Source organism: Muntiacus reevesi, chromosome 3 (assembly GCF_963930625.1).
Source record: "Muntiacus reevesi chromosome 3, mMunRee1.1, whole genome shotgun sequence".
Classification (NCBI taxonomy): domain Eukaryota; kingdom Metazoa; phylum Chordata; class Mammalia; order Artiodactyla; family Cervidae; genus Muntiacus; species Muntiacus reevesi.
Window position 1 is genome coordinate 144,629,383 of NC_089251.1, and position 12,845 is coordinate 144,642,227.

The 12,845-nt window shown below is 37.7% G+C and overlaps 1 protein-coding gene across 9 annotated transcripts in view; it reads right to left on the reverse strand.

Annotated features, from left to right (window-relative positions):
• Positions 1-12,736, reverse strand: part of CARF (calcium responsive transcription factor) — a 57,616-nt gene extending 44,880 nt beyond the window's left edge. For 3 of the 9 annotated variants that reach the window (XR_010662434.1, XR_010662433.1, XM_065930785.1), the window contains exons 1-5: positions 12,640-12,736; positions 8,062-8,225; positions 7,443-7,564; positions 937-1,048; positions 236-463 (exon numbers count right to left, since the gene is read on the reverse strand). Coding sequence is in view for 5 of the 9 variants with exons in the window: in XM_065930785.1 (XP_065786857.1) it covers positions 236-463; positions 937-1,005 (297 nt within the window). In the remaining 4 variants the exon portion in view is untranslated. Of the gene's footprint in view, positions 1-235; positions 464-936; positions 1,067-7,442; positions 7,565-8,061; positions 8,226-11,521; positions 12,235-12,639 lie in introns of those variants that run through there. The other 6 variants (XM_065930788.1, XM_065930787.1, XM_065930786.1 and 3 more) reach the window with 6 other exon arrangements.
• Positions 12,737-12,845: the final 109 nt, after the last annotated feature.

A 12,845-nucleotide genomic window follows, 5' to 3' on the forward strand; every position in this document is an offset into this window, starting at 1 on the left:
CCAACCAGGAATCAAACCTGAGCCTGTGGCAATGAAAGCAAGGAGTGTTAACCACTGGGCCAGCAGAGAATTCCCAGGAAATCTTTTAAAATCCTTACATAACTTAAAAATGAGTATCATAGAAACAGTTTTCAAAGGAATGTAAATCAATAGTGTCAAGAAATTAAGGTCATCAAGTAAGACTGATACATTTTGCCAAACAGCAAAAAATTGGTTATTTTAAAAACCTACTCACCATTTGTGTGTTAGAATCCCCCAATGACTGAAGCTCATATTGAATAGGCTGCCCATTTTGGTCCACTAGATGGAATTGCTCTGCAGAGAGGGTCTGTGTCTGAGTCAGGGACCCTGGTATATTCTGAGATGAGAGTGAACTGTCCTCTTCAGAAGTAGTAACAGGTAAAACTCCAGGCGAACCATCTTGTCCAAAAGAAGGCTCACTGGGGTCCATATAGGTTAGAGGCTTTTGCAAAGAACAAAAAAGTCACTTAAGTGTTTGTAAAATATGTCACAATTTTTTAAAACATAGAATGCTTATGATTAAAAAAATGAAAACATTCACTTTTCAGTTCATTATTCACTTTACATTTTGTAAGTGTTATCAATTCAGACTGATACAGACAGAAGTACTTAAGTGAAACTATTGAATTTTATTATTATTTTACTGCAAATTGTTCATGGGAATACAACATGAAATGATGAAACATAATTCAACATGCAGATTTTTCTTTATATATAAATCTTCATGAATATATCATTTTATTAAGTTCTATATTTAAAATTAAATAAATGACAGGATTATGGAAAATTAAATGTTAAAATTCTTGAATATATTAAATACAACACTATTCTTAAGCATAAAAAATTATCAAATGGCATATTGTTTTCCCTTTGAATGGAAAAAAATTTCCCAGTTGAATCCCTACTTCAAAATACCTGAGAATCTGTTTTTGACTCTTCAGAATCATTATGGTTGACTTTTAATGAATCAACAGATTGTTCCATGCTGATATCATATTCAATTCCATTTTATTCTGTTGTTTAGGAGCTGAAAGAGTTTAAATGCCTGATCAAATAAAATACATAATATTTGTATAAAATGTTTGTCTTAAATAAATTCCTCATCTCTCTGTATTACCCCATACAACTTAGGTTAAGTCATTTATACCCTATAAGATTAAGAAAATAAATTTGTTAAATGATTTGCAAAGGTACCAGAGTAAATTCAAGGCAGAGCAAAGATTAGTGTTTTGTAGTTTACTCACCCTATCCTTAATTACACTCATGTACTGGTTTATTAAGATTGTTGGTATGTGACAGATACTGTTGTTACATGCTTTCAGGAACTTCTAAAATTCTCATTTTACAAAGATCTACTCTAAATGAAAATGTTTAATTTTATGAGATGTGCCATATGATAGCATTAGATAATTTTAAAAGATATTTTGGTGCAGATGGAGATTATACACATATAATTCTTATTACCATAACATACAATTATACCACTTAACACTGGAATGACAAGCTTTGAAAAGGAAGAAATATGTATTCCAAAATATTAGGTCTAGTACAGTACTTTTCAACAGGTGACGATTTTGCCCCTACATATACCTCCAACATCCCCTACTCCCTGGAGATATTGCTAAATCACTGTATGTAAAACAATAAACTTTGACCCTTACCTTATATCAAAGATTAACCTGAAATGTATCATAGACTATAAAACTATAAAATTTCTAGAAAAAAGCAATAGAGAAAATCTTTTTGACCTTGGGTTTAACAGAGATATCTTAAACAGGACACAAAAAGCATGAAATATAAAACATAAAAGTCTACAAATTGGACTTTTTTAAAGTGATGAAATGTGCTCATTACAAATTAGGAGAATATATTTGCAGAACATATATCTGGAAAAAAACTTTTTCTGTATTAGAACTCTGTAAAGAAATGCCTTGGTTCAATTATAACACAACAATCCAACCAACAGTAGGCAAAATATTTGAATGGACACTTCACTAAAGAAGACATAAAAATACAGCTAGAGCAAGACAAATGCTGTATGACCTCTCTTACATGTGGAATCTTAAACAAATGCAAGCTCACAGATATGGAGAACAGACTAGTGGTTGCCACAAGCAAGGGGGTTGGCAGTGGGAGATATGGATGAAGGGGATTTAAAAAAAAAAAAAGGAAGAAAATTCCCTGGCAGTCCAGTGGTTAGGACTGAGTGCTTCCACCCACCAGGCCTGGGGTTCAATCCCTGGTTGGGGAACTAAGATCCTGTATGCCATGTGGTGCAGCCAAAAAACCAAAACAAACCTTTCTTTAAAAAAAAGTCTTATCTTTAAAAAGCAATCAGAGTGCCTGTAAACTAAAGCCAGTATGAATTTTAAAATTAACTTGAAATTTTTGGTTAAGTTACTGCACTCTGGACAATGCTGTAGTTAAGGTAAACAAGAAAATGTATTACTTCTTCATTAATTTTTAAAATAAAAATTGAGAAAGTTTTGTCAGGAAAACTGTATAAAACAGTTGAAGACAGTGTTCTGTAGTCAAATGGTCTGGGTTTGAATTTCAGCTTTATATTTAGTTAACTACTCTGAGATTTAGTTTTTCTTTTCTGCAAATTGACAATTATACTGCATCTTCCTCACAAGGCTGTTAAAAAGATTAAACAAAATAATGTATGCAAAGGACTTGGTGCAATTCCCAGGACACTGTCAGTACCTAATAAATTATTCTTACTACCTGTAATTATGCAAACTAAGATTAAAAATCTAAGTATCTATAAATAATTTGATTCTTGAAGACAAATATCTGTTAAGTATCAGTCATCTCACTGATGTAATCAAAATTTACCTGGGCTTAGTATAAAGCTTCTAAATGTACTTTTCTATACTATCTTTAAAAAATTAAAAAAGTCTTACATTTCCAGATGACTAACAAGTTCTATTTCAATATTACTATTTTAAATTCACCATCTTGCATGTAGTAAAGAACAAAAGGTCAGTCTAGATTTGATGAAAAAAACCAATATGTCAACTTTTCTGAACTCCAATTACTAGTTCATTAAAGATCCCACTCAGTTCTAAGATTTTATGTTCCTAAGAGTTGATTATTCTGATGACTTCTAATATTAATTTAACTGTCATTTATTGACTGACTTCTAAGCAAACACCCTCTTCCAACAACACAAGAGAAGACTCTACACATGGACATCACCAGACGGTCAACACTGAAATCAGATTGATTATAATCTTTGCAGCCAAAGATAGAGAAGTTCTATACAGTCAGCAAAAACAAGACTGGGAGCTGACTGTGGCTCAGATCATGAACTCCTTATTGCCAAATTCAGACTTAAACTGAAGAAAGTAGGGAAAACTACTAGACCATTCACGTATGACCTAAATCAAATCCCTTATGACTATATAGTAGAAGTGAGAAATAGAGTTAAGGGACTAGATCTGATAGACAAAGAGCCTGATGAACTATAGGTGAAGGTTCATGACACTGTACAGTAGACAGGGATCAAGACCATCACCATGGAAAAGAAATGCAAAAAGGCAAAATGGTTGTCTGAGGAGGGTTTACAAACACCTGTGAAAAGAAGAGAAGCCAAAAGCAAAGGAGAAAAGGAAAGATATTCCCATTTGAATGCAGAGTTCCAAAGAATAGCAAGGAGAGATAAGAAAGCCTTCCTCAGCGATCAATGCAAAGAAATAGAGGAAAACAATAGAATGGGAAAGACTAGAGATCTCTTCAAGAAAGATCTTCACGACACAGATAATCACAATGGTGTTATCACCCACCTAGAGCCAGACATCTTGGAATGTGAAGTCAAGTGGGCCTTAGAAAGCATCACTACGAACAAAGCTAGTGGAGGTGATGGAATTCCAGTTGAGCTATTTCAAACCCTGAAAGATGATGCTGTGAAAGTGCTACACTCAATATGCCAGCAAATTTGGAAAACTCAGCAGTGGCCACAGGACTGGAAAAGGTCTGTTTTCATTCCAATCCCTAAGAAAGGCAATCCGAAAGAATGCTCAAACTACCGCACGATTGCACTCATCTCACACGGTAGTAAAGTACTGCTCAAAATTCTCCAAGCCAGGCTTCAGCAATACGTGAACTATGAAAATTCCAGATGTTCAAGCTGGTTTTAGAAAAGGCAGAGGAACCAGAGATCAAATTGTCAATTTCTGTTGGATCATCGAAAAAGCAAGAGAGTTCCAGAAAAACATCTATTTCTGCTTCAATTTCTATGCCAAAGCCTTCAACTGTGTGGATTACAAGAAACTGTGGAAAATTCTGAAAGAGATGGGAATACCAGACCACTTGACCTGCCTCTTGAGAAACCTGTATGCAGGTCAGGAAGCAACAGTTAGAACTGGACATGGAACAACAGACTGGTTCCAAATAGGAAAAGGAGTACGTCAAGGCTGTATATTGTCACCCTGCTTAGTTAACTTATATGCAGAGTACATCATGAGAAACGCTGGGCGGGAGGAAGCACAAACTGGAATCAAGATTGCTGGGAGAAATATCAATAACCTCAGATATGCAGATGACACCACCATTATGGCAGAAAGTGAAGAGGAACTAAAGAGCCTCTTGATGAAAGTGAAAGAGCAGAGTAAAAAAGTTGGCTTAAACCTTAACATTCAGAAAACTAAGATCATGGCATCTGGTCCTAGCACTTCATGGGAGACAGACGGGGAGACTCTGGAAACAGTGTCAGACTTTATTTTGGGGGGCTCCAAAATCACTGCAGATGGTGATTGCAGCCACGAAATTAAAAGACACTTATTCCTTGGAAGGAAAGTTATGACCAACCTAGATAGCATATTAAAAAGCAGAGACATTACCAACAAAGGTCCGTCTGGTCAAGGCTATGGTTTTTCCAGTAGTCATGTATGGATGTGACAGTTGGACTGTGAAGAAAGCTGAGTGCATAAAAATTGATGCTTTTGAACTATGGTGTTGGAGAAGACTCTTGAGAGTCCTTTGGACTCCAAGGAGATCCAACCAGTCCATCCTAAAGGAGATCAGTCTTGGGTGTTCACTGGAAGGACTGATGCTGAAGCTGAAACTCCAGTACTTTGGCCACTGGACGCGAAGAGTTAACTCACTGGAAAAGACCCTGATGCTGGGAGGGATTGGGGGCAGGAGGAGAAGGGGATGGCAGAGGATGAGATGGTTGGATGGCATCACTGACTCAATGGACATGGGTTTGAGTAAACTCCAGGAGTTGGTGATGGACGGGGAGGCCTGGCATGCTGTGATTCATGGGGTCGCAAAGAGTCCGACACGACTGAGCGACTGAACTGAACTGAACTGACTGAATGTACCTTGAGTATCAAAATAACTATTCAAACAGAAAACTTTCACAGAGTTTAGATCCAATTAATTCAAGTCCTACTGAGGGACTTAAAATTGAAATAACTGCTGTCAAGAATACAATTTTTTTAGTAAATTAAATACATTGAGATATTCACTGTCTAGACATGATGATATTAAGAAATATTTTTGATTCTTGTCTGGGATATTCCATGGACAGAGAAGCCTGGTGGGCTACAGTCCATGGGGTCGCAAAGAGTTGGAAATAAAGGAATCTGGATTGCCCTTTCCCAGTGGTCTGAAAATCTAGGTTGTGTTCAGAACCAGAAAGCAGAAACCCAAAGTCCTGAGGCAGCTGAAATAAAAACCTTTGACTGAAAAAAAAAAAGAAATATTTTTGAGACTTTATTCTGATTTTTAAATATCAGCACTATTAACAGAGAATAAAGATTATGAATTTAATTATCATAGCTATAAAATAATTTAATGCTTGTTGAATGCTTATCATATTTTTTTCAACCCCCATTGACTGCAGCTTGCCAGGCTCCTCTGTCCATAGAATTCTCTAGGCAAGAATACTGGAATGAGTAGCCATTCCCTTCTCCAAGGGAATCTTCCCAACCCAGGGATCAAACCCTGGGTTGCAGTCAGATTCTTTGCCATCTGAGTCACCACAGAAGCTCATTTAATAATTACTAGCTAGAATTATTAATAATTACTCTTATTCTGTGATACAGGACCTAGTATCAATAATTTACAGAAAAGTAAATTGAGGCTTGCCATTCAAAGTTATAAGGTTATCGTTTATTGCGCACTTACCACAGTAAAGCACTAGGCTCAGTGTTTTATACATGTCATTCTATTTAATCCTTTCAACAACCCTGTGATTCAGTTACTTGGTCGTTTTACATGTGAGGCATTAAGACTTACTTGTTGTTAGTCACTTGTTGTTGTAAGTCATGTCTGACTCTTTGTGACCCCATGGACTGTAGCCTACCAGACTCCTCTGTCCATGGGATTTTCCAAGCAAAAATACTGGAGTGGGTTGCCATTTCCTTCTCCAGGGGATCTTCCCGACTCAGAGATGGAACCTGCATCTCCTGCGTCTTCTGCATTGCGGGCCGATTCTTTACTGTTGAGCCACCAAGGAATCCCTTTCTTCATTAGTCATGGCTTTAAAGTTTTGTTTTGTTTTTTGATAGGTTAGCAAACTAAACGTGCTAAAGAAATTCTTCACTCATTTCTGTTCTCAACTATTCCTGGTTGAAATTTAATCATAGGCAGTCCCTAACACACAAAAGCCCTCCTGCAAGAAATCTAAACATCTCTGATCCCATGAGAAAGCTAGAATTCTAACTATGCAGGAATGGCAGTCACTGAGAAAATATTCTGTAAACAGATCCAAAAGTAGACCTTAGGACAGAGAGGTAAAAAGTGAAAACAGCTTAGGGGAAAAATTCTGAAAACTTAATCTCAGTTTTCTAAGATGAGCCCTGATTCCATTGCAAATCATCCCTTATTGGTTTACTTACACTTTTCTTCATTTACTTTCCCTTACCCTGTTTGAAATTTGATCAGTGAAATTTTCATTGGAGTTAACAAGGAATTTTTTGTTAAAAAGAAAAACTCTGGAGAGATTAACAGTCATTAACAAATTTGTGTATATTTATAAAATAACTTTTTTCCTTTAACATGTGTTAGAAACAACTACCCTGAAAAGTTGGAACTTGGAGGTTAGAAAGCAAGTACATTTGAGGCTCAGAGTACTTTAAAAGGGATTTTGCAGGTCTGAGTGAGATGCTGCAGTGACAAGGGAAGGCAGGATGAATGCCCTGGAGAAGTGCACTAGTGAAAGTGAAAGTGAAGTTCGCTCAGTTGGGTCCCACTCTCTGCGACCCCATGGACTGTATTCTCTGAATTCTCCAGGTCAGAATACTGGAGTGGGTAGCCTTTCCCTTCTCCAGGGGATCTTCCCAACCCAGGGATTGAATCCAGGTCTCCGGCATTGCAGGTGAATTCTTTACTGGCTGAGCCACAGGGGAAGCCCCCACTAGTGAAGGGGTGGGATAATAACGCAGGACGCTTGCCAAATATAAACTACTTACTTCAGAACTTTGACCAGACTGGAATTTTCCAAATGGAAGAAAGGTAACTTCTTTCCTACTGTCTTCTGGGAATTCAAAGCTCAAAATTTTCCTTTATGCAGTATGTTTAGTATGGAGTAGTACTACATGATAAAAAAGGTTTTTGTGGTTATTATAAGAAAAAGTGGTTGTCAATACCTGTTGACCTGATTTATTGTTGAAACGGAGATTAAAAATACTTTTAAAATTACAGACATCCTTTTCAAAAAATAATTTGAATAAAGTGAAAACTATTACTCCTGCCTTCCCTAATTCTTCCATCAATTTGCATTATACTCCTCAATCCTGACAACTGCAGTGACTTAAAATACCCAAATTTCCCATCTAACCTCAATGTCAGTACATAGTATAGATTATTATCCCTAAATTTCAATTAACCACCTCAAAGTAAAGTTCCAAAGAATGAAGATATTAAGACTAAATTGCTAGGAATAAAATGTTCTCTTCCAACTGGTAACCATAAACAAAACAAAGTACCTATACATAAAGTGTAATTCAACTTTTTCATTAATATGTAATAGACAATAGTTAACTTATATAGAGCTGTTACTTTCAATTAGTCAAAAAATAAAATTATTACCTTCAGGCAGTAGCTCAAGTTTAAATTCAGGTCACACGCATTCTACTATCCCCAGAAATACTCTCTTTTCCACTGAATTTCTTCCTTTGGGCAGCACTAAATCATGATGGTTGTGACTTCATTTATGCAAAAGTTATAATTATGTCTTCATAGCAGCATTTTTTCTGTAAAGAGAAGGTATTCAATGTATATTTATTTTCCTACACATAGAGAAATCTACTAGCTTTTGTTATGCAGATTTTACTGTAGCCATTACAAGTCTGGTATAGTTAACCCAATAATTAACTCAAAGTGAACCAAAGACTGGCACTACCTTTAGGGAAGACTGCCATTAACAGGTAGCTATAGATGACTTAACCTCTCTGTGCTGGGCATTCAGACTAAGGCCTTGTTTCAAACTCACATTCTGTAATGACTACAGAAACAAAGATATTCACAGTAAATTGCATTTTTCTCCACAAGGGAAATATTTACTGACTGGACATATTTACTAATTCGGAGCCACAGAAGCTTGAGAATAAAGGCCCCCCCCCACTCCTCATACAGCACCTCCTACAAAATCTTGGGATTAAATTGACAAGTTTATTTCCTAAGTAGTAATGGAATGGGATAAAGAGAACAGAAAGAAAAGAGAGTATTAAATCTATAATCTAGAGGGTTAAAAATAATTGGAGTTCAGAACCCACACTAAGGCCATTAAATTTTGCTGGCAAACTGCTTTCTAGTATATTTCATGTCACATTTTAAAAAGTGGATTTTACCTTATACTGAAAGCAAATAGGAAGAAACTGTTAAATTAGAATGTTTTAATTCAATGTTTTAAATTTATAGGAAAAAGGGGCTCTTTATTATTTATACATATGTATTGAATACACGGTAGAGGGGAAGACATTCACTCTGTAGTTACTCAAATCTCCATGCATTGTAACAGGGCTACCTCTGTTTTGATTTCATTCAATAGTAAATTTATTTGTTCAAAACATTAAAGGTAATTCTCACTGTAAGTTCTAAAAACTTGTCTTAATATTTGATTGCTTTGTTGTTGTTTTCTCTAGAGGCTTCTGTGTGGTAAAATTTATCTGTTAAAAACCAACAATCTAAGAGTAAATCCCAAAACAGGTTAATTGAAAGATGAAGCCACTTAAGTTTAGAGTTTCTAGGTACCTTGATTAATGTCCCAAGATTTAAAAGATATTAAAATCTTATATTTAAAATCAGTGTCTGACCTTTATTAAACTACATTAAAAAATACTGCTCAAAAGTACTTTAGAAAATACAATTTCTCTCATCTTTTAGGGTAGGTAAACAACACAATGTTCCTTCTATGATGTAAACAAAATTGCTATGAATTAGTGGTGTCAAAAATTACATCAAGACTCCTAGTTCTCAAATATTTTATAGAGTAATTTATTTTTTTAAAAGATGGACTTTGAAAGTTACAATGTGTTAGAGCAACATCAAAATGGTAAATATACTCAAATACATATAAACAATAAACAATCTATTTCAATTTTTCATTTTTCAGTGAAAAAAACTTAAAAGAATTCACAGTATTTCTTTTATTTAAGGTTTGCTCTCTCTACTGGAGAAGGAAATGGCACCCCATTCCAGTATCCCTGCCTGGAAAATCTCATGGACAGAGGAGCCTGGTGGGCTGCTGTCCATGTGGTCGCAGAGTCGGGCACGACTGAGGGACTTCACTTTCATGCATTGGAGAAGGAAGTGGCAACCCACTCCAGTGTTCTTGCCTGGAGAGTCCTAGGGACACGGGAGCCTGGTGGGCTGCCATCTATGGGGTTGCAGAGTCACAGAGTCGGACACGACGGAAGCGACTTAGCAGCAGAAGCGGCCCTCTCTACGAACTTCCCTGTAATCTTGGTTTCTACTCATTTCTTACCCTGTACATACCTCTTTTTATCTCTTTGCTCTTTGAGGGATTTACAAATTATTTCATTTAATCTCCACAATGATTCTGAGATAGACCTTATTATCTCTATTTATAGATAAGAAAACCGAAGATGTCAAGTAACTTGCTTAAGATCACAGAACATTATAGCTCAGATTCAAAACTAAGAGGGAAAAAAAATCACCAAAACCAATAGTACTCCAAAACCCGCGCCATCTTTGTATTAATATCATACCATACCATGCCATTGCATACAGAAAAAAAAAAAGCTTAATAAAGAGAAACATTTTCCAAGTGTAGTTATCCAGACAACAGTTTTCATAAAGACCTTAGTAAATGAATCATGTAGGAAATCATTAGAACCAAAAGCTTGAGGTTAATGTTCTAATACAGTTAAGAAAAACACTCAAAAGTAAAAATACTAACTACTCTAGGTATTATATAAAGGAAACACCAAATATGACACATAAGCCACTGATGAAAAAAAACCAAAGCCCTCATACTAGGTGTTCATGAATCTTGGAACACCTTAACTAAAAGTGTTATAACTAAAAATAATATATATATATATCTCGTTACATATCCATATAAGGGGCAGAATACTGTATCCCATAACTAAAGGTCTCAGTCAAATGAAAAGTGTATTTTAGTTAAATCAACATTTTACTTTGCAAGTTGAAGTTTTATCTTATTAAGCACATATTTAGGTTCTGTATCTTACTGATCATAGAAAAACATTTCATTCAAATTAGGATGAACCTGTATTGAGTATCACAATAGTATTTTCTTATTTTGATAAATTTCAAATCAATGATAGCTAAAAAATGAATTAACCCGATTACATACTTAAAGTTGTATTTTAACAAATACTATATTATCAACTAAAAATTATCTGAAAAATCTGTAAGATTTATTTCAGGTTCTGATTTTATTTTATTTTTTTTTAATTTTTTTATTTACAGGTTCTGATTTTAAATTCAGACAATTTTACTACTGTAACTAAAGAATCACTTATGATTAAAGGCAAATGGTGTTTGAAACTGTCAAATTTCTTTTTACTTCTACCAAATTCAAAACTATGGATTAGGAAGCAAGATTTCAATTGAGAGTTTCAAGTTTCAGGTAGTCTCGATAATGCATACAACCCTCACAATGACAATGAATCACGTGGTTACCTGGCCACCGCTTCTATCTGCAAGGACAGTCCTTTCCTAGACTCATTAGCACAGAGGTTTTCTCTTATTCCCCTCTAACCATGAAGCTAGTCTTTCTTAAGTTGTTCACATAAAGGACAACCATGGGATAGTTGACATCTACTATGAGGCGCTTAATCTCACTGCTGACCAAGATGTGGCAGAGAGAGGTTAATAAATAAGAAGCTGAGGCAGGATTAGAACCCAGGCCTTAAGGTTCCACAGCCCGCATTCTAGGAAGGTGAGTAAACTGAAAATACTCCTAGTTTCATTATCACTGCGCTCTATTAACATTATTTTTCGCTCAAATTCCTTCTCATAGTCTGTGGTTGACTTAAACATCATATGTCTTTCCTAGCACCTCTTTAAGCAACGTAACAGAGGAACGCTTAAGTTGTCTACACCTGCACACAGACCGCTTTGCCCACAATCTTGCAATCCACTTGTGCCTTACTCTAAAATGCTGTCTCTTTAAGCCTCCCTCTTGAAGCTTTTCTGGTGAACGCCTTAAAAAGCGACTGTGAGAGCGGGATAGTATCTCTCCATCCATCCTCCCTCAGAAAAACAACTACATTCCATTAGAATAGCTCTCCCGGCCGTTTGAGAATAAGATATAGGCCTCTGGGTAATGTCAAGACCAAAAAAAGTAAAAAACAGCATCAACCAAAAAATAATAATAATAATAATAACGCAAGGAGAAGGTGTGAGAGGACACCTTTCGCCTTCCAAAAGGATGGTTAAAAAAGTAAGTGAAAGTGAAGTCGCTGAGTCGTGTCCGACTCTCTGCGATCCCATGGACTCCTCGGTCCATGGAATTTTCCAGGCAAGCGTACTGGAGTGGGTTGCCATTTCCTTCTACAGGGGATCTTCCCAACCCAGGGTTTGAACCTGGCTCTCCCGCATTGCAGGCAGACGCTTTACCCTCTGAGCGACCTAAGGAAGGTATAAAGGATCTCATAAAGAGAAAAAGAACCCTGAAAAGCGGGGCGGAAGGACCACACAGTGGGCGCTCCCGCCCAGGGGTCCAGTCCTCCTCCTCCTCCTCCGGGCCATGCGTCCTCAAGCTCGGCAGCTCTCCTCACGACACCGAACCTGCACCTCTGCCAGCCGCCTGTCCCGGGCCCGGGGCCCCTGTCCGGGCGGGGACGGGGAGGGGGCAATAGGCCCCTTCAGGTGGGGCCCCGAACACGGCCCGAGGCGGGGCCCGGGAGGCGCCACTGAGGCCCGCGGCGCCCGGGGGCGGGGGCTGGCGGCTGCTCAGGGACCCGGCGGGTCAGGAGGTGACAGGAGGAGGAGGCAGCAGAAAGAAAGGGGGGGGGGGGGTGCGTGGGAGGTAGCGTCTCGCCCGCCGGCGTAGACCGCTCTGCCAAACCTCCGACTTCCCCAGGCCCGCCGCCGCAGAGCGCCCTAGAGGGCGAGAAGGGAAGTCCACAAAGTGCTGGAGCAGAGGGGAGAAAATTCAAAACGAGTCTACTCAACCTCGTCTTGGTTCCGAGGCCCCGCCATGGAGACCAGTACAGTGCGCAGGCGCGGCCCTCCGGGAGCGCGCAGCGCAGCCGCTTTAGAAAAGATCCTGATCAGCCACCGTCGCGTTTCCTTTCTGATTGGTTTTATTTTATTTTATTTTTTTTCGTTTCCCCGCCTCTCACCTGGATCTAAAGCCTGAGGCTAGTAGCTAGAGCCTT